Below are 21130 nucleotides of genomic sequence, written 5' to 3'. Positions count from 1 at the left end.
CGAAAGCAACCACAGAGGCAGGGGGAGGGAAGAGCCCAGAGCACTGAATTATTCACACACCTGCTCCCCGCTTGCTGCCAGCTCATGAGATGACCCAAAGGCCCTGGCATCGTCCATTTTGCAAACCTGCCCCAACACACACCCCGGAGATCCTGCTCTTACTCCTTTGGTTATTGCCAGGCGACTGCCGGACGCTGAGCTGGGTTGTGTGTGGAGTTGGGGGGTTTGTTTTTTTTACAGAACAAGAAAACGACGAGACACAAATCCAAGACTGCGGCCACAGAACAAAACCGACACAGTTCAACGTCCACGAACTGCTATTTAAATTTGAATGGGTGCGTGGGTGGGCCCAGCTCCCCGCCTTCCACCTACGAGACACCAGCGCTTTGCCAGAGCATTAGCCCCACACTTTGCAAACTGGAGGAAAAGCAAACCCGTGCACAAACACACACACACGCCCCCCAAGCAGGCAAGGCAACAAAGCCCAGCAATTAAAAACTGCAGGGCCAGCTCTGGTCCCAGCGGGGAGAGCCAGGAAATGGGTCAGAATTTCCTTCCGCGGGATGAAACAATACATGCCAGAGCGGGGCTGGCCGAGGGCCGGGAAGGGGAGGAGGCGCTGGTGACCGTGGCCTAGGGCAGGTCTTGCCTGGATCCAGAGGGCGTTAGCCCCTTAGGCACACCCGGGTTACGATCCTTGTGTAGACGGGCCACTTGTCATGTCGCCGCGTTACCTGGCCCGAGTCAGCGCTCGTGCGGAACGGAGGGCTGTGGCGGGGCCAGCCCACGCTTCCCGGAGATCATCTCAGCCCGTCTGCACTAGGCTCCCCGAAGGGGGGACCAGCGCCCGCTACGGTCACCCTCTCACAGCAGCGTCTACACGAGGCTGCAGCCGTGCCAAGGTTGTGTGGCGACGGCGAGCTGTTAAAAGCACAGCCACGAACGCTGGGGTGGTAAAACCCACCTTGCCACGGGGCACCCTCCTGAAACACACCGGGCCTCCCGCACCACAGGCAGCCTGGCGTCTCGGACGCCGACCCGGCCCCGCACAGCTCCAGCATTTCACGACGGGACACGCCCGGCACAAGCACGTGCAAGAAGTCACCAATGCGCCTTACAAGGGGAGAGCGGGGATACCTGGCTGCCCCGCCATCTTCTGGGGCCGGGGCTCAGCTCACATTTGGGGGGTGGGGAGACTCCAGTTCTCAGCCCCATCGGCGCCCAATCCCACATCTTTAGAAAGAGGCCAGTGCGGGGGATGCTCCCATCCGGCAAAGGCAGGAGGGGTGGCTGGCTCACATGCCCACCTAGGGGGGGGAAGGGGGGATGCCAGCTGGGACCCCACAGGGCACAGGATTCCTCCCCCAGAGACCCACCCCACCAAGGCCGTGCCAGGAAGCTGCTCAGGATTCTATCCCCTTCCCCCAGTGCACATCCTGGGGACCCCCCCTGGCCTGTTCAGCCTACGCCTGGCAGGAGGGGGCTCTGCTGGGAGGTGGAAGCAGGTTTTGGGGAGCACCAGGCTATTGGCTGTCAGACGGGATGGGGACATGGCGCCCCCAGTGCAGAGGGAGTTATGGGGCTCAGAGGTGCCCCACAGGGGAGGGATCAGGGCTGGGGGTGTTCGTGGGTGGATGGAAAATGGGGGGTGCCCCACAGGGGCCTGTGGGGTCAGGAATAGGGGTGGCTGCCCATTAGCTTGCCATGGGGAGGATGAGGGCTGGGAGTGGGGGCACCGTGGGCTTAGGGGGGCCCACGGGATGCAGAGGGAGATACACAGGGATGGGTGGAGGTGCACAGACTGGGGTGCCCATGGGGTAGGTATAGGGGGCAGTAGGGGGCAGTAGGGGGGTACCGCTGGCACTGTGGGCTGGGGACTGGGTACCATGAGGCTGGGTGCCCTGAGGGGGCTGGGAAGTGGGTGTCCTGGGCAGTGGGTGCCTTGGGTGCCTTCACTGGGTGGGTGCTGGGTGCCCTGGGTGCTGGGGGGTGGACGCCCTAAGCAGTGAGTGCTGGGGGCCCCAGAGGGGCTGCCTAGGGCAAGGGCGCTGGGTGCTCTTGGGGTGGGCTGGGTAGGGACTGGGTGCTCTCAGGCAGGGGTGGGTGGGTGCCCTTGGGCAAGTAGGCTGGAGCGGCTGGACTCTGGGTGGGTGCTGGGTGCCCTCGGAGGGGTGCTGGGTGGGGCGCTCGGTGCCCAGAGTGGTGGGTGCCCGGGGGGGGCGGCGGCGCTGGGTGCCCGGGGGGGACGGCGCTGGGGGGGACGCGCTGGGGGCCCGGGGGGGGGGCGCTGGGGGCCCGGGGGGGGGAGGCGCTGGGTGCCCGGGAGGGGGCGCTGGGGGGGACGCGCTGGGGTCCGGGGGGGACACGCTGGGGGGACGCGCTGGGTGCCCGGGGGGGCGCCGGGGGGACGCGCTGGGTGCCCGGGGGGGGGGCGCTGGGGCCCGGGGATGACACGCTGGGGGGGACGCGCTGGGTGCCCGGGGGGGGGCGCTGGGGCCCGGGGGGGACACGCTGGGGGGGACGCGCTGGGTGCCCGGGGGGGGCGCCGGGGGGGCCGCCGGGTCTCTCACCGGCTGATGCGCTGGGCGAAGGCCCGTCGCTCCGGGGCCGCCATGTGGCTCCGTCCCGCCGCCGCCGCCGCCGCCGGCTCCGCTCCGCGCTGGGCGCCCCGGGCCGGGCTGGGCAGGCGGGGCCGAGCCGGGGGCGGCACCTTCCGGGTCCGGGCGCCGGGACCGCGCCGCCACCTGCCGGCCGGAGCCCTGTAGGGGCGGCGTCCCCTATGGAGACCCTATAGAGCGCCCGGAGACCGCCCTGCCCCGGGCGGAGACCCTATAGCGAGACCCCTAGAGACCCCCTATGGACGCTTCCCTCTACACGTTGAGGGAGAGCCCTGTATGGACTCAGCCCTTGTAAGCAGAGCGCTATAGGCAGAATCCCCTACAGAAATGCGCCCCTAAAGACTGAGAGGTCCCGTGAGGAACTCCGTAGAGAGACCACTTCCCCCCCAGAGAGCCCTCAGAGAGAGACCCTTCCGCTACACAGGCCCTTATAGGGCACCTATAGACAGACTTTCCCCCTCCAGTGAGACCCCCCCATATAAACAGTGCTTTTATAAAAGACACCTTTAAACAGCAGCATCCCCTACAGAAATGCAGCTGTAAAGGCAGAGAGACCTTTTCCCCTAGAGAAATCCCATCAAGGCGGGGACTCCTCCTACCCTATAGAAATACCAATGACCCTACAGGGAGTCCCTCCCCCCCACTTTCGGGAGATCCGACTCCTCACCCTCCCATGCAAGGAGTGGGGCTGGGTGTCATTTATTCTGTGGGGCTGGTGGGTCGGCCTATTATCAGCTGTACAGTAGGATAGTGCAGGGGGCCAGCACTGCCCAGACCCCATCCGAGATCACCGCCCCACTGTGCAGTGTGCTGCACTGACAGACATTGAGAGACAGTCCCTGCCCCAATTAGCTCACAGTCTAAAGAGACAAAGGGCGGGAGGGGAAACTGAGGCACACAGAAAGCAGGGGATATGCCCAAGGTCACCCAGCATCTCGAATGCGGCCCGCAGCTCTGGTCACACCAGCTCAAACTAGATATATTAGAACCGGGAAAAGTGCCGTGAAGGGCAACAAGTGATGGAGGGGTGATGGGGGGGTGGAACAGCTGTGGGTGCCCTAAGCAGTGAGTGCTGGGGGGGGTGATGGGGGGGTGATGGGGGGTGGAACAGCTGCTGTGTGAGGCGATTACAAAGGCTGGAGCAGTTCAGCTTGGAACAGAGACGACTAAGGAGGGATCTGAGAGAGGTCTGTACGATCATGCCCGGGGTGGAGAAAGTGACTTGGGAAGTGTTATTTACCCCGTCACATAACCCAAGAACCAGGGGGTCACCCAGTGAAATTAGTGATCAGCAGGTTTCAACCAAACAAAAGGAAGCATTTCTTCACACAACGCTCAGTCAGCCTGTGGAACTCCTCGCCAGGGGATGTTGTGAAGGCCAAAAGTATAACTGGGTTCAGAAAAGAACCAGAGAAGTTCATAGAGGGCAGGTCCATCAACAGCTCTTAGCCAGGATGGGCAGGCACACAGCCCCATGCTCAGGGTGTCCCTAAACCTCTGCCTGCCAGAAGCTGGGGCTGGAGGACAGGGGGTAGACCAGTCGATAATTGCCCTGGTTTATTCATTCCCTCTCTACAGATGGGGTAAGATTCAATTAGAAATAAAAACAGGCAGACCTATAGATCAGATGGGATCAAATTAGCTTGCCTTAGATTCGATTACAATAGGAACGAACATTTGCACAGAGCAGATTAAATTAGCTACCAACAGGGTTAGTTACAGTGGCTCAGCCTGGGGGGGCCCATCGAGCCCGGTGTCCCGCCTCGGCCAGTGCCAGCTGCTTCAGACAAAGGATCATGACAGGAGACGTTCCTTCGGGACCCCGGGCAGCTGCAGGCGGGCGGATTCTCCAGCCAAACCAAAAGCTCTTTTCAAACTTTTTTTTCCCCCAATCCTGAAATTATTTCTATTAACCCGGGGCCAGATCCTGAGCTGGTGTCAATCGCCCGAGCCCCATGGATTGACACCAGCTGAGGATCTGGCCCAATAAATCTGATCCACAGCGCTGAACGGGGGGACCCTAATTCTCTTGATGGTGGGATATTGGTGGCTGAAGACGGACACAATCCAGCTGGAAATAAGGCACAAAGTTTAACAGGGGCGGGGGAGTAAGCACTGGGGGGGGGGTTGGGGGGGGAACTCCCCAGAGAAGTGGTGGATTCTCTGGCTCCCCGTGACTTCCCATGCAGCCTCGCTGCCCGCCTGGAAGATGCTTTAGCCGAACACAAGCGGCTGGGCCCAGCACAGGGGCACCTGGGTGCAACGGGACGGCCTGGGCTCTCCAGGAGCTCTGGCTGGATCACAGGTGGGCCAGTCAGCCAGCGGGACCTGGCCCGGGCTGGCCCCGGGAATGGAGATGGCTGTTGGGCTGGCCAGGCACGGACGGGGCCTGTAACCGAGCCACGACAAGGGGCAAACAGGGCCGGGATGTGGGGGGGGGGGTAACGCACAGCGGTGCACTGGGGTACAGCGAGGCCCCTGCCGACCTCCCTCCGCAGGGCACTGGCTTTCCAAGGCCCTGGCCCGAGCCCGGCGGGGAGATGGAGAAACATCGCCCTCTAGTGAGGCTTTGCAGAACAGCCGCATGAACCGCCAGGGTGTGTTTGCCAAGCTTGGGGTGAGATTTTCCCCCGCTCCAGCGAGCAGCGGCCCCACATCCGTCCCTCCTGAGCCCTGCAGTCGCTGACAGCTGCAGAGGCCTCTGCCCTGATTCAGGTCAATGTTTACAGGCTTCCCGGAGCTGTTTCAGCTGCACAGTCAAAGCAGGGGCCCGTCTCTGAGCGGGGCCAGGAACAATTGCTCCGAGACACCCTGCTGCAGAAGGCAGAGATGGGACATCCAGCCAGCAGGGACAGCTCCTTCCTGACCGCTCCCCGCCAAAGGTCTGCTCAGGCCCTGAAGCATCAGGCTTTATAACTCTTCCAATCGCCTTCATTTACAACTCTGGCTTTGAATGTTCTTGCTAAACCAAGAGCCCAGTGGATGCAAGAGAACTCAGGACAGGGCAGCAACAACATTATGGCTGGGTCTGGTTGTGTTCTGGGGGCCTGATCCCCTACTGGGGTAAATCAGCCTCATGCCAATTTAGTCAATAGCTCTGCTCTGATTCACAGCGGGCCAGGATCCAGCCCCAGACACGACAGTGATGCATGTTCAGATGGACAGGCAGACGGAGGGGGTGTATGGGGATAGACAGACAGGCAGACGGAGGGGGTGTATGGGGATAGACAGAAAGGCAGACGGAGGGGGTGTATGGGGATAGACAGACAGGCAGACGGAGGGGGTGTATGGGGATAGACAGACAGGCAGACGGAGGGGGTGTACGGGGATAGACAGACAGGCAGATGGAGGGGGTGTACGGGGATAGACAGACAGGCAGACAGAGGGGGTGTATGGGGATAGACAGACAGGCAGACGGAGGGGGTGTATGGGGATAGACAGAAAGGCAGACGGAGGGGGTGTATGGGGATAGACAGACAGGCAGACGGAGGGGGTGTATGGGGATAGACAGACAGGCAGACGGAGGGGGTGTACGGGGATAGACAGACAGGCAGATGGAGGGGGTGTACGGGGATAGACAGACAGGTAGACGGAGGGGGTGTACGGGGATAGACAGACAGGCAGACGGAGGGGGTGTATGGGGATAGACAGAAAGGCAGACGGAGGGGGTGTATGGGGATAGACAGACAGGCAGACGGAGGGGGTGTATGGGGATAGACAGACAGGCAGACGGAGGGGGTGTACGGGGATAGACAGACAGGCAGATGGAGGGGGTGTACGGGGATAGACAGACAGGCAGACAGAGGGGGTGTATGGGGATAGACAGACAGGCAGACGGAGGGGGTGTATGGGGATAGACAGAAAGGCAGACGGAGGGGGTGTATGGGGATAGACAGACAGGCAGACGGAGGGGGTGTATGGGGATAGACAGACAGGCAGACGGAGGGGGTGTACGGGGATAGACAGACAGGCAGATGGAGGGGGTGTACGGGGATAGACAGACAGGCAGACGGAGGGGGTGTACGGGGATAGACAGACAGGCAGACGGAGGGGGTGTATGGGGATAGACAGATCTATCTGAAGAAGAGCACTGTGTAGCTCGAAAGCTTGTCTCTTTCACCAACAGCAGTTGGTCCAGTAAAAGGTCCTCACCCCACTTGTCTCTCTGAGCACGTAGGTAGATTCCTTTACTGCACTGAAATGAAATTCAGGCCCTTTGACAGGTCTCCAGAGGAGCAATCCCACAGTCATGAGTCACCTTTTAAAACTACTGCCTTACCCTCTCTGGGCCTCACTTTCCCTATCTGTAAAGTGGGAAGAATAATCCTTCCTCCCATCTTTTGTCTCTTCAGACTGTGAGCTCTTCAGAGCAGGGGCTGCCTCTCTCTCTGTGGCTGTGCAGCACCCAGCACGACGGGGCCCTGGTCTGGGTTGGGGTCTGGGCGGCACCCGGCACCAGGGAGCTCTGATCACGGTCAGAGTCTGTGCAGCGCCCAGCACGACGGGGCCCTGATCTCGGTCAGGGTCTGTGCAGCGCCTGGCACAACAGGACCCTGATCTCAGTCGGGGTCTCGGCAGCGCCTGGCACCATGGAGCCCCAACCTCAGCCAGGCCCTAGCGGTGTTATCATAACACAGATTATAACAGGTGGGATTTTCCAAAGCTCCTCTTCCCAAGTCCCAGTGACTCAGGGTAACCTCCCCTGAATGCCTGCGCTCCCCGGGGGCTCGAGGGAACTCCATCCCACCTTCCCCTGGGCCAACGGCCGGCTGGGCCCAGAGCACCGCCGAAAGCTCGGCCCTCGCCTTGGGAAGCGAAGCGTTAAAGCTGCGAGTGTACAAGCCGGTTGCCTGCATTCCCCTCCCCCTGCCCGGCTGGGAGTTCAGGCGGGCTCAGGTGGGGAGGGCGATGAAGTCCCAGAAGCAGGCGCAACTCCAGAGCAGAGAGCGGAGATCAAACCCCGGAGTGTGGCAGGTGGGGAGCCACACCCTGTGGAAAGGAGACACACACCGGCACCCGCACACCCACCCGCACCCCCCGCACACTCACCCGCACCCCCCGCACACTCACCCACATACACACCCTGTGGAAAGGAGACACACACCGGCACCCACACACACACCGGCACCCCCCGCACACTCACCCGCACACCCCCCGCACACTCACCCGCACACCCCCCGCACACTCACCCGCACACCCCCCGCACACTCACCCACATACACACCCTGTGGAAAGGAGACACACACTCGCCCACACACACATCAGGACACTCACCTGCACACACACACCCCGCACACACACACACACAGAGCAAACTTCCCAGCTACCCCTCCAAGAGGTAAGAGCTTTTTGCATGTCCAATATCCGCATTTCTCTTGTGTGTATAGCCAAAGGAGGCCTGGCCCTTTGCTGTCGCTCTGGGGAAATCAACGGAGTTGTGCCCATCTTACGCCAGCAGAGGATTTGGCCCTGGGAGATTCAGGCTTGTGGCAAAAGTGCAACTCGCAAACCTGAAATCTCACCCAGTTTGCTAAAATGCTGGGACTCTGTAGTCTTCTGTCATAGATGTGTAGTTCCCAACACGCAGCTCTGCCGGTGCCCCTCAATCCCGACCTGCAGCCCCTGCTATCCCATCCCCGCCCTGGGCTCCCCCCAGCTCTGCCGGTGCCCCTCAATCCCGACCTGCAGCCCCTGCTATCCCATCCCCGCCCTGGGCTCCCCCCAGCTCTGCCGGTGCCCCTCAATCCCGACCTGCAGCCCCTGCTACCCCATCCCAGCCCTGGGCTCCCCCCAGCTCTGCCGGTGCCCCTCAATCCCGACCTGCAGCCCCTGCTACCCCATCCCAGCCCTGGGCTCCCCCCAGCTCTGCCGGTGCCCCTCAATCCCGACCTGCAGCCCCTGCTACCCCATCCCAGCCCTGGGCTTCCCCCAGCTCTGCCGGTGCCCCTCAATCCCGACCTGCAGCCCCTGCTGTCCCATCCCCGCCCTGGGCTCCCCCCAGCTCTGCCAGTGCCCCCCAATCCTGACTCTCTAGCACTGTGGACAATGGATTTATCCGTACCCCACCACCAAGTGAGGGTTACCCCAATTTCACAGATGGGGAAACTGAGTCACAGGGCAGGCGTGACTTGCCTGCATTTCTTTGCCTGCTTTGAACCCGGATCTCGCCAGCAGGGCACCGGGCTCCAGCTGCAGATGGAGCTTCAGCACCAGCCATCAGCACCCACATGGCTCTGCTGCTGCCCCTCAACTCCAGCCCGCAGCCCCCTGCAATCCCAGCCCTGCAGACCACACACATCACAAGGAAGGTGCCTCCTGGCTGAGCCCTTCTGAACAGGGAGTCGGGCTGAACCCTTTGGATTCCCCGCTGGACAGGTTTCAGGGCTCCACCCTGAGGCCCCCGAGCTCTCCTAGTGGGAGGCTGCTGTTCGTGGAACCCCCAGGATAAAGGGGTGCAGGCGGATCCCAGCCCATTGGCTGCTGCTAGGCAACAGCTTCAGCTGCAGGGAAACAAGGGGCTAGGAGACGATGCTGCAGAGGTGGCCTTAGGGAGCGGCGGTGCAGGGAGGAGGTGCAGGGAGGTGGCCTTAGGGAGCAGTGGTGGAGGGAGGAGGTGTGGGGGGAGCCTGTAGCCGCAGGGCAGGTTGTCCCATCGCTGCTGGGAGACGGGCGAGGCCCTGCTCCAGTCTGATCCGGTCAGTCCTGCACGGGAGCAGTGCGCTGAGTGGATATTAGATGTGATGAGTCTGCAAGGCTCAGCAGCCCCTGTTCCTAGGCTCACCCTGACTCACCCCCTTCCAGTATCTAGAGCGTGGGCTGGGGTGGCACGACCCCCAACAGGTTGTGCAGAGTCTTCGGGGCTAGATGGGAGGGAAGGCCGAGCACCACTGAACTAGCCGCGGATTCACTGAGACGCGTCACCCTGAGATCTCCCCACCCCCTTTTCCTGGCTCAGTGACTTGCTTATCCAGGCCCAGCTGCCTCTTTTATAGCTTCCACATTTCGGGGAAGGCACCGCTTGGGACCCAGCCCAGCTCCTGAAGCAGTGAGGAGCTACAGAGCAACGGTCCTTGCTGGCCCAGCACGGGGCACCCCGTGACTTGACCCAGTGCCAAGGAGCCATGGCAGGAGGAAAGGACCGAGAGCAGATAGCTCTCCCATCGTGGCCGAACGAGACCCTGCGGCTGGAGCCAAAACTGGACAATTCAGATGGGAAAGAAGGGGCAGATTTTGAACCGTGAGGGGAATTAACCATTGGAGCAGCCACCCCAGGGCCAGGGCAGATTCTCCATCACATGCCCGCTGTCAGTCAAGACCGGATGTCCTTCCAAATCTAGCTCAGTGGGATGTGACGGGCTTGATGCAGGCATTGTTGAATGAGTTTCTAGGAGTCAGTGCCAGAGGAGGTCAGAGGGAGCAGGGGCCAGTGCCCAGAGCAAAAGACCAGCACTCTGCAGACTGGGGTTCTGTTACCCACTCAGCACCTGGCCTGTCACTTCCCTGCCTCAGTTTCCCCAGCTGCATAATGGAGCTAATGAGAGTGGCCTCCTTTTGAGGAGCGCTTTGCAATCTACGATGGAAGAAACTATGTAAGAGTGAGGTATTGTTCTCAATGGTCCCTTCTGGCTTTAAAACCTAGCAACCGCCTTTATGGTACTTTACTCCTGCTCCGTGGGGAAAGTGAATCCCTCTCTGCTTTTTACCGCGGTTGCGCATTCAGTGCTTTGCAAAGGGTTAACACATGATGCACCAACGTTCTGAGCCTATTACAGACATGAGCAGCTCATGTGATCCGTGTTCACAGCTTCCTAGATCCCCAGGCCAGAAAGGACCATTGTGATCTTCTGGTCTGACCTCCTGGAGAACACAGGCCCTGGGGATTCCCTCAATCCGTTCAGACTTGAGACAAACACCCATCTTGATTTAAAAACTGCCGATGCTTACAATCCACCAGGATCCATGGGAAGCTGGTCTGGTGTGTAATTACTCTCACCGGTACAAATTTGCACTTTATTGCCAGTCAGAATTGGTCTAGCTTCAACTTCCAGCCATTGGCTTTTGTTAGACCTTTTTTGGCTGCTAGATCGAAGAGCCCCCTATGGTCAGATATTTGTCCCCATGTAGGTACTTACAGACTGTGATCGAGGCACCCATCACCCTCTGCTTTGTTTAGCTAAAAGGCTTGAGCTCCTGGAGGCTCTTGCTGGCAGTAGGTAAGATCCTTGGGGGATGATGTTCGAGACAGTTATAAGCCCTGGTTATAAGCGAGATCAGTGGTTTGACAATTGATGGACTATTTATGAAAACGTCTAACCACCAGGTTTTCATCTTTTATAGATGCCTTATAAATTGGAAGCTTCAAACAAGGTGTGAGCTACACTGCAACCTGGCTGGGTGGGGAAGTTATTTCATATCAGTGTCTGGAACGCTGCTAGCCCTGACCGTTCAGAAACCGTCACTGTGGCCTTGCATAAATCATGAACTGTTTTTTTTTAAATCAATTTTCTGGGGATCTGTTTCTATGCCTTCTATTTGTTGAGTCTTTGGGGATCACATCTACAAGCTTCTCTCTGCAGCTGGGAGAGCTAGAAAGTTGCTTTATTTTTCTTTTCTTTTTTCTTTAAATGAAAACTGTGAGTCTCATAAAATCACCTGACTCCAGTGGCTGGGACTTTAAGAAAAAGCCCAAATATAGTGAGAATTGGGAACACTGTAAACAGTGGAAAACACCCACATCCTCTCTGTCCCCTGTGTGGTCTGCTTCACCCCTCTACATCACACTTCTTATCTCAGGCGGTTTGGACAAGTCTGGGCCTGAGAAGGCTTTGCAGGGTCAGAGCTATCACCTTATTTATTGTGTGTATTATGGTAGTTCCTAGAGATTCACACCAAGTCGGGGGGGGGGGGGCCCTGTAGTGCCGGGCGCTGCACAGCCCCCCATCGCGACTGAGCGGGGCCATGCTGAACCCCACGTCTTTACTGCCCCCTTCTCCTCTCCATGTAGGTGCTGGAAGATGGGCTGCTTCTCATTCCTGAAGATGATGATGTTTGTGTTCAATGGCGTTATATTTGTGAGTAGGCAAAACCGCAGCTGGTGGGCTGGGGGCTCTGATCCCGTGTGGAAGGAGAAGAGAAGGCCCTGCAGGCTGGGGGTAACCCTGGGAGCTGCAGTGCAGCCCGAGAAAGGAGCCTTGCGCAGAATGTGGCCCCGTAGGGCCCTTTAGGGAAAACTTTTTCACTAGGAGGGCGGTGAAGCACTGGAATGGGTTACCTAGAGAGGTGGTGGAATCTCCTTCCTTAGATATTTTTAAGGTCAGGCTTGACAAAGCCCTGGCTGGGATGATTTAGTTGGGGATTGGTCCTGCTTTGAGCAGGGGGTTGGACTAGATGGCCTCCTGAGGTCCCTTCCAACCCTGATCTTCTATGATTCTATGATTCCCATGGTGAGGAATGAAGGGAGGCCGCTCACTGCTTACCAGCCTCTCTCCTCTCTCCCCCAGCTGGGCGGGCTGGCCGTGCTGGGCATTGGCATCTGGATGAAGGTGGATGGAGGCTCCTTCGTGCAGATTCTGGGGGCCGCTGCACCCCAGCTGATGCAGCTGATCAACGTGGGGTACCTGTGCATCGCTGTTGGCACCTTCCTGCTGCTCATGGGCTTTCTGGGCTGCTGCGGGGCCATGAAGGAGAGCAGGTGCATGCTGCTGCTGGTAGGGGCTGCAGCACCACGGGGAAGGGTTGGGGGCTAACGGACAGAGCACTGGGCTGGGATACAGGAGTCTCTGGGACCTCAGGCCAGCTGCCTCCCCTCTGTGCTTCATTCTCCCCAGTACGCAGTGGGGATAGCAGCCAGACCTACCTTTGTGCAGAGTCGAAGTACTCCTGGCTAGAGGGATCGTTAAGGGGGTTGGCTAGGACACAGTACATTTTGTTTCAGATTCTGGCTTTGCCCCAGACTCCCGGAGTGACCCTGGGCACAGCACCGCTGTGTGCCTCAGTTTCCCCTACCTACGATGGGGATGCAGGTCATGGCAACTTCTGCAAAACTGGTTCCGTTTTGAACCTTTGTCCGAATCCTGGGTGACGGTAGGAAGGAGGAGAGGCAGGAGCCAGGAACCAAAGCCCGGGGTCAGAGAAGCTGAACGGCAAACCCAGGGTCTGAGTCTTGAGTCAAGCCGAGGGGCAGAGCCAGAGATGGAGTCCAGGCCAAGGGTCAGCGCCAGGTATCAGGGTCAGCACTGGGGTTCCGGGGTTGAGCGGGAGACAGGTCAGAGCCAACGTCAATGCCGGTTGTTCAGAGGCAGAGAAGCAGCGCAGTCATGGCAGCTGGTCACACTGTTATCCTCTGGGCGCCTCCTGGGATGCCCAGGGGCTTATGGAGGATCAAGGAGCCAATCAGGGATTGTTAAACCAACGGTCAGCTGGCTCTCCCGGGGCAGACCGTCCCACGCACCCTCTGTGGATTGCGGACGGGCAGGCAGGCAGGCTATGACAGCACGAGGAGGTGGTGGCTGATCACTCGGCAGGCCTGGGTTTGAGTCCCACCGTGGAAACGTGTGAGATATTTCCCACAAAATGATTTTTCCAGTTCATCCACCAGCTCTGCCCCACCCCTGCCATCTCTCCAGGTTAGGAAGTGGGAAAATTTCCCTCTAAAGGTTTTTTTGGACATTTTCACCCCCAAAATTCCCACTGTTGTTGGAAATGTTCAGGTTTCTGCCAAAAAAATACCCAACCCCTGAAAACCAGTGGGGGGAGGGAGAATTGGTTTTCAGCAACGGCATTTTGTGGCTTTGAGAAATTTCAGGTTTTGATAGAAAAATACCAGAACTTTTTGTGGGAAGGAGGTGGATGAAAATCTGAAAAATTCTAAGAAACATTTGATGAAAATGTACAAAATTTTGTCAGAATTTCCAGGGGAAAAATATAATTTCCCAGCTAGCTCTGAGCTCAGATTCTTCTAAGACTATCCAAAAGTCGGTCCCTCTGTAGCTAACACCGAACAACTTGTTGTCTCCCCTAGGGGCTGGAAGCCAGATTTACAAGGTAGTTCAGAAGCTGATTCCTAGATGCTAAAGCCCGAAGGGACCATTGTGATCCCTCAGCCTGACCTCCTGTATAACACAGGCCGATTGACCCTTCCCGACTCAATTCCTGTTTAAGTGAGAGCAGATCTTTTAGAAAAACATCCTGTCTTGATTTGAACACTGCCAGCGAGGGAGAAGCTGCCTTAGCCCTTTGAAACTTGTTTGAATGGTTAATTACCCTCCCGGTTAATAACGTGCCCCTTATTTCCAGCCTGAATGAGTCTAGCTTCGACTTCCAGCTGCTGGACCTTGTTAGACCTTTGTCAGCTGCATTGACGAGCGCTTTAATAAAGCAGGCGCCTACTGGAATGTAAAAGGTGCCTCTGTGAGTTGGGTACCTAATTCCCATTGGCTCTGCATCTTTAGGTGCCTAAATACCCAAATCTGGCCCTTGGCTGTGTTGATCTATTTCTGACCATGACCGCCTGGGGCTGCCACACCTTGCCAGTGGACCCTTTTCTCCAGCCCCCAGGGATGGCTCCTGCAAAGGTCTCTGTGCCGGTACGGGCGGCTTTTGATCTCGGTCTCTCTCTGTCTCCAGTTCTTTGTCATTATCCTGATTCTCTTCATCGCTGAGGTCACGGGGGCTGTCGTAGTCCTTGCCTTCTCTTCCATGGTAAGTTCAAGGCTGGGCTTTGAGAACATTCGAGCTGCCAGGCTGGGTCAGACCAGAGTCCATCCAGCCCAGGATCCTGTCTCCACCACTGCCCTGTACCAGAGCATCAGGGGAGTGTATGGAACAGAGCCGTTCAGTGAGCCACCGCTGTGTTCCGCTCCCAGCTTCTGGTGTCTGAGTCAGAGCCCCACAGGCTGGGAACTGTTTGACGGCTCTCCTCCGCCTCTTAAAACAGGACCTAGGGGGATTCTGCTAAGGGAGGTGGAAAGTCATGGGAGTCAGGATTCTTGGGTTCTCTCCTGCAGCACCCCTGGGGCCCTGGCCTAGGCTTGTCTCCCTAGATGTTGTAAATAACAGGGTAAATAACAATGCCTAGAGCCTAGAGACAGCTGAGTGAGCGACTGAGTATTTGGTTCAGTGGCTGAACTGGAATTGTTTTCAAAAATATTTCAGGTTGACCCCAAACTTTCATTTTTTTTCTTGCCAAAACGAAAAACTGAAAAAAAAATTGTTATAGATTCATGGACACTAAGGTCAGACGGGACCATTATGATCATCTAGTCCGACCTCCTGTACCACGCAGGCCACAGAATCTCACCCACCTACTCCTGCGATAAACCTCTCACCTATGTCTGAGCTACTGAAGTCCTCAAATCGTGGTTTAAAGACTTCACGGTGCAGAGAATCCTCCAGCAAGTGACCCGCGCCCCACGCTGCAGAGGAAGGCGAAAAACCCCCAGGGCCTCATCCAATCTGCCCTGGAGGAAAATTCCTTCCCGACCCCAAATATGGCGATCAGCTGAACCCTGAGCATGTGGGCAAGATTCACCAGCCAGATACCGAGGAAAGAATTCTCTGTCGTAACTCAGATCCCACCCCCTCTAACATCCCTGGGTTTGTTTAGTTTCTCGGTCGTTTCTTTTTACCCTTTTGGTGTTTGTTTGGAATTTTTTGTTAAATCTAACTAAATTTAGAAATGAAATGTTTTGACTGTTTAGGAGAAACCCCTCCCCCCTTTTTTTGGCCGAAACTATGCAGAAAATTCAACTAAACCTGCATTTTTGGCCAACAAGCATTTTGCACCCCCCCAAAATAATAACAATTTGTCCAACTCCAATCCTCATGACTTTCTCTGGGTCAACATTTAAAACCCCCGTCAAAGCACAAGATCAAGGGGATGCTGACTGGAACTGAAAGGTGTCAACCTCAGGATTGATTGACAGAAATATTTTTTCACACAACGTGCTATTCATCTGTGGAACTCACTGCCGCTGGATGGTGCTTAGGCTGAGAACATAGCAAAATTCAGAGAGAGGTTGGAAGATTACATACGTACTAGAAGTAGAGTTGTGATAGTTAATGCAAATAAAGGGTCCTGGAAAGGAAATTAATCGTATTCCTTCCTCTGAAGGATGTGACTTTGACCACTGTCAGAGATGGGATATTGCCTTAGATGGACCATTGGTCTGATCCAGGCTGGCCGTCCCTGGGTTAAACAAATAGAAGATAAAGGTATAAAACACTAGATCTGCCATGTGTCTCCCGAGGGCTGGTGCAGTCATTTAAATGCCTGGCTCGTTGCACTGGGAGGTTGTTTCATTTGTCTGCTAAGCTCAATAAATGAAAAACCAAACAGCTCCTGAAAGACAAGACAAGGTGCCAATCTGTGTGTGTCTCTGGGTTCCAGGCTGATATATTCATTGAGCACTTGAAAACCTGGGCTGTGAAAACCTTACGAGAGGATTACGGGAGGCAGGACGACTTGACTGCAATTTGGGACACAACCATGAAGGAGGTGAGCAGTGGCGCATTTCGGCATTCCCTCTGGAAGAGATGGATTTGGCCAGCTGATGCATGGCGGGCAAGGGGAATTCCCCCAGCAGTGGGGGTGGGAGGGGGAATCTCCATGCTGGAAGGCCAGTGGGACTTGAGCACATGCTTGAAATTAAGCACCTGCAGAGGCAGCTCTTACATCACTCTTAGGGTCCGGCTGGAGGGCTTTAGTGCTCTGGATAGTCTAAGCTGGCCCACGGGGGAGCTGGAAGGATCATTAGCTGCATTTTCCAGATGGGGGAAACTGAGGCACAGAATCTTGCCTAGGGACTCTAGAAATTGAATGTAGATCTCCTGCGTCCCAGCCAAGCACTTTAAATGCAAAGCCACCCACTTCCGTTAGCGATTAGGCCTATGTGATTCACTTTCAGGGCAGGGCAAGGTTTTTACAACACTGACTTCTTAAACGGCCACATCCTCCCCCCAGTCAAACCGTCCTGGACGTGAATCTAAAATGTGGCTGTGGCTGTAAATCAACTGGTGTTCTCGTTCTAGCTGAAGTGCTGTGGCTTCAACAACTACAAGGATTTCAACAGCTCCTACTTCTACCAAACGCACAGCCAGACTTATCCCGCAGGCTGCTGCCTGCCGCCCAAGCGGGAGTGCCCGGAATCTGAACTGGACAGCACCAAGAAGGTAAGGAAAAGACCATAGCAAGGTATTTGCCATAGGAGACAGGCTATGAGTTGTTAGTGAATGTGGTGCTGACATACACAGTCTTCCAAATTCTTCTTATTTTTTAGCGTTCTGAGCAAGTTTTCAGTCTTGGGAAGAAATTCTGTGTTCTTAGTTTTGGGTTAGCAAGGCTCTGGGTAGAGTTTGCTGTCTGCCTCGGGCTCTGATTAGCCAGTTCCTGAGGCAGAGTTGCTCCTGGGGAAACTGGTTGGATTGAGATTCCAAGACGAAGGAATTGCCTGGCTTGCTTTTTGGTCACCTCTCTGAACTCTTCCGCCGGTAGATGCTGCATCTCCATTCGGAGGGTTTGCTGATAGAGCTGCATAGCTCTATCAGTAAACCCTGTCTAGTATAAGGCCTGGCCTAAGAAGAAACTTTCCCAGGGACAGGTTGTGGAACTGCCGTTGGTTTTTCACACCAACAGAGAATCCAGCCCTAGGTTTGATATTACAATCACATCCCCAGTTAACGAGCCGCTATGGGCCATTGTGGGGACAGACTGTCATTAGTGCTGAGATGAGACGCACTGGCCCCATCACTGGCCCGCTTTGCATCTGTGATTCTCTTTCCCCTCCCAGGGCTGCTTGCAGGAGTTCCAGACCTTCCTGAGCAGGAACGGGAGGATCGTTGGTGGGGTGGCATTAGGAATTGGTGTGCTCGAGGTACGCTTTACGCTTTCATGGCATACTTGTGGTCTAGGACTCATGAGAACTTCATTCAGTTCCTGGCTCTGCTACTGCCTTGCTGGGCAATCCCTGGCAAGTCACTTCCCCCAGCCCCACTCGCCCCTGCTCCATGCCTCAGTTTCCCCACCTGTAAAATGGGGGGCAGTTATCTTTCCTTTGGATCATGCCCCTCGGCACCTTGGCCTGAACAGTTTGGCGGTGTCAGAGTTCACAAGTCCAGGTTTACAGACGCGGGTTTACAATGCAGTGCAGACAGGGGTAATTCTCTGGCCTGTTATACAGGATGTCAGACTAGAAGTTCTAATGATTTATTACAGGGGTGGCCAATCTGAGCCTGAGAAGGAGCCAGAATTTACCAATGTACATTGCCAAAGAGCCACAGTAATACGCCAGCAGCCCCGCATCAACTCCTTTCCCCCTGCTCCCAGCACCTCCTGCCCACCGGCAGCCCCCCGCCGGTCAGCGCCTCCCCCTCCTGCCTCCCCCCTCCCTCCCTGCACTTTCCGATCAGCTGTTTCGTGGGGTGCAGGAGGCTGGGGGGGAGAAGCGAGATCAGGGCAGGCTCAGGGGAGGGGGCGGGAAGGGGTGGCGTGGGGGCAGGGCCTGTGGCGGAGCCAGGGGGTGAGCAGTGAGCACCCCCCGGCACATTGGAAAGTTGGCGCCCGTAGCCCCAGGCCTGGAGTCGGGGCCTAGACAAGGAGCCGCGTGTTAACGTCTGAAGAGCCGCACGGGGCTCCGGAGCCCCAGGTTGGCCACCCCTGGCCTATTGTGATCTTAAAATCTATGAACTCTTTGTAACTGGTTCCCTCTTTGTTTTCTTGTTTCCTAGCTGGCAGCTATGGCTGTTTCCCTAGTTCTGTATTGTCAGATCGGTACAAACTCCTGAAAAACAAGATTTCCACTGGAAACACAAAATGCCTCTCCTGCCGTCCATAACTCCTCCTGCCTGTGCATCTTCCTGATGTTTACTGCGAGAGAAACCTAACTTTTCTTATTAATAACTAATCACTAATATTTCCTGTTAATCTGTAATAGCACTAAGCAATCAGATGGATACGACGCCAATGAGACTACGTGAAAATGGAGACGGTATCTTTTCCATGCCATTTTTTGTGTATGTTTCAATGATAAATTTGATCTGACCTGTTTTTCTTGTGTGCTCAACAAGAAATTAGCTTAAAGGTGGCAATCTAAACATCTAAAAGAGGAGAATGAAACCAACATGCCCCCTACCACGTTATTGTAGACCCTACCCAAAACATGCACTGACTGAGGATCATTTACGTAGCTCTTACAGTATTTCCTTTCATTTGTCACATGCTTTGAGCTGTGACACAGTGAGCCATGTTGACATTTTAACATACTCTCATTGCGTCTGAGCTGCAATGAAAAGGGCAGGTCCCTCCTTTCAGAGTGACTGATTCAGGCTCTCTGCAAACTCAGGCAGATGTCACTGCATCGGTTACTTCACATGCTGAGGGTTCTCTTTGCAGCCGTAACAGCTTGAGACTGGCTCCTCCATCCCTTCTTTTAATGAAAGCAGAGACTTGGGGGAATAATTACAAATTCCAGTCATCCCTCTGTGCTCACCACAGCTTTAAACATGCCCAGCAATCTGAGAAACACTTAAACGATGCACTTTTACTGATATAGCACATCATGAACTTGAATTCTAATGAAATATTTCATGTCCCTTTTCCCCCACCCTCCTTGTGTGTGTTCGGAAAAGATCAAGTCAACAGTGTGTCATTGGTTTTCTGCCCCCGGCAATGTTTTTTCTGCCAATGTCTTGTAATTTGTATAAATTAAATATCCATGATCTTTCTATGCAGATGTTGTTACCTTGGCTATTGCAAGTGGCTGTTTGAAAGTGACGAGGTTCAGGGAAGAGCAAAGCTGGGTTGTGGAGGGAAAAAAAGATTTCCCTTTACTCATTTTGGAATGAAATTCATCCCTGGGATTATGGACAGCACATGATCTTAAACTCCCAAGGGGTGACTCTTATACTTCTAGAATTCAATTGCCTTGTTAATTTCTAAAAGGAAGACTTTTTTTGTGGGTGCCTATTTATTGTTTGTGTTATGGTAGCACCCAGAGGTCTCCTGTACAAACAGTCCCTGCCCCCCAAAGATTCTAAAGAGGCAAAGAAAGGAGAACGATCTCCATTTTACAGATGGGGAAACTGAGGCACAGGAAGGGGACAGGGAATCTGTGGCAGAGCCAGGAACAGAACCCATGTCACATGAGTCCCAGTCCCACCCCTTAACTACAAGCCCTTCCTTCTTCATTTTGGGAGTTCTAGTCAACAAAAGCCAGCCCAGCCCCTCCTTGGCTAACTCTCTGTAATGTACAAAGCACGACCGTGGTTACTAAGCCCTGTACAGAATGGCCCCGTGGGAACACTTGTTGCAGGATCGCAGCCCGTGCTTTACAGAGAGGGAGAGGTGGGACTGGGCATTGCACCCCCTGGCCAAAATGCCCCCAGGGGGCCTGTGGGCGGCGTTGCGGGAATCCCCTATCTCCCGCTGAATGGAGCTGAATAGTCATGGGCTGCATGTTCCAGCATATGCCGCTCAGCCTGGCCCCCCACCAGCCCCCATGCCCTCTGCTGGCACGGCCCTGCTCCCGGCAGGGGCTAGCTGGATGTGGCAGAGGGGTGGGGTCCCAAATACGGGACCAAAAGAACAGCCCTTGGTTGGTAGTCACTGACAGAATGGGGTCCCCTAGTGTTCTGTGGGGAAGATCTGATTTAGTCCCAAACCACAGACCCTGCAGCCATGGGAAACTGAGGACCATATAGACACCCTACAGTGGTCCCAGTCTATGGCCCTATAGCAGTCCCACTCTCTGGCCCCTACGGACGAAGGAGGCAGATGCTGCCTCACAGTGGAGCCTGCTCCCCATTCCCCCGCCCCTTCCAACAGCCATCGGGCGACGGTTGGAATCCCCGCAGGCGCTGGGCGAGCCGGAGCACAGGGGCCCGGACCAAGGACACGTGAGACCCGGGGCGCGTTGCAGGGCCGGGAGCCAGGCTGGCCAGGGCAGGAGGCTCCGGGGAGCCAGCACAAGGCCCCGTGGGTGGGTCTGAGCAAATGTGCCGGCCGCTCCCTTAGCTCCGGGCTTGTGAGTTTCGATCCTGAGGCCTGGGCGTCAGCCACGCCACCCGCTAGGGCTGCTGGCCCCTGGATGCCCAGGCCTGGGTCATGGGTGGGAGGTGAAGAGCCCTTGACGCAGAGAAGGGAGACGGAAGCGTCAGTAGCAGCCCCCTGCTAGCCCTCTACACGGGGCGAGTTTCCCCTGCAGCGGAGTCCGGGCTAAAGCTAACAGTGGCTGCGATGGGGGATAAACACTTTCCTTCCCACAGCCCAGGAGTCACCGGGTCTGTAGTCTGTAAGGCCATGACAATTGTCGAGTACTGAAATCTCCCCTGGGGGGCGGCTGGATTTTCACATGTCACAGAGACCCCACTCCCCCAAACTCAGTGACAACCTCTCAGTGCAACCACTGATCATTATTTACAGGATGCGCTGACTGGGGCCTCACTGTGTCAGGCGCTGCACAGACCCTCTCAACCGAGATCGGGGTCCTGTTGTGCCAGGTGCTGCATAGATGCACAGC

The 21130-nt window shown here is 56.2% G+C and overlaps 2 protein-coding genes across 2 annotated transcripts in view; one reads left to right on the top strand and one right to left on the bottom strand.

Moving 5' to 3' along the window:
* Positions 1-2685, bottom strand: part of DOCK6 (dedicator of cytokinesis 6) — a 61533-nt gene extending 58848 nt beyond the window's left edge. The window contains exon 1 of the mRNA XM_077838196.1: positions 2571-2685. Within this exon, the coding sequence (XP_077694322.1) occupies positions 2571-2614 (44 nt within the window). The 5' untranslated portion in view covers positions 2615-2685. The remainder of the gene's footprint in view (positions 1-2570) is intronic.
* Positions 2686-11632: 8947 nt separating this feature from the next.
* LOC144277921 (tetraspanin-1-like) lies at positions 11633-18398 on the top strand. Its single transcript, XM_077838941.1, has 7 exons — positions 11633-11689; positions 12119-12325; positions 14244-14318; positions 16006-16113; positions 16647-16787; positions 17405-17488; positions 18342-18398. Exons 1-7 carry the CDS (start codon positions 11633-11635, stop codon positions 18396-18398), a joined length of 729 nt encoding a protein of 242 aa, XP_077695067.1.
* The last annotated feature ends 2732 nt before the right edge of the window (positions 18399-21130 follow it).

Source organism: Eretmochelys imbricata, chromosome 20, assembly GCF_965152235.1.
Source record: "Eretmochelys imbricata isolate rEreImb1 chromosome 20, rEreImb1.hap1, whole genome shotgun sequence".
NCBI classification, from domain to species: Eukaryota; Metazoa; Chordata; order Testudines; family Cheloniidae; genus Eretmochelys; species Eretmochelys imbricata.
The sequence above is the reverse complement of the archived record's forward strand: the minus strand, read 5'-3'. Positions and strand labels throughout refer to the sequence as shown.

Excerpts from the sequence above, each read along its gene's own strand:
- LOC144277921 (XM_077838941.1), top strand. The coding sequence starts at position 11,633 with ATGGGCTGCTTCTCATTCCTGAAGATGATGATGTTTGTGTTCAATGGC. Across the intron at positions 14,319-16,005 it reads TCCTTGCCTTCTCTTCCATG|GCTGATATATTCATTGAGCA; the intron begins GTAAGTTCAAGG and ends TCTGGGTTCCAG. Across the intron at positions 17,489-18,341 it reads TAGGAATTGGTGTGCTCGAG|CTGGCAGCTATGGCTGTTTC; the intron begins GTACGCTTTACG and ends CTTGTTTCCTAG.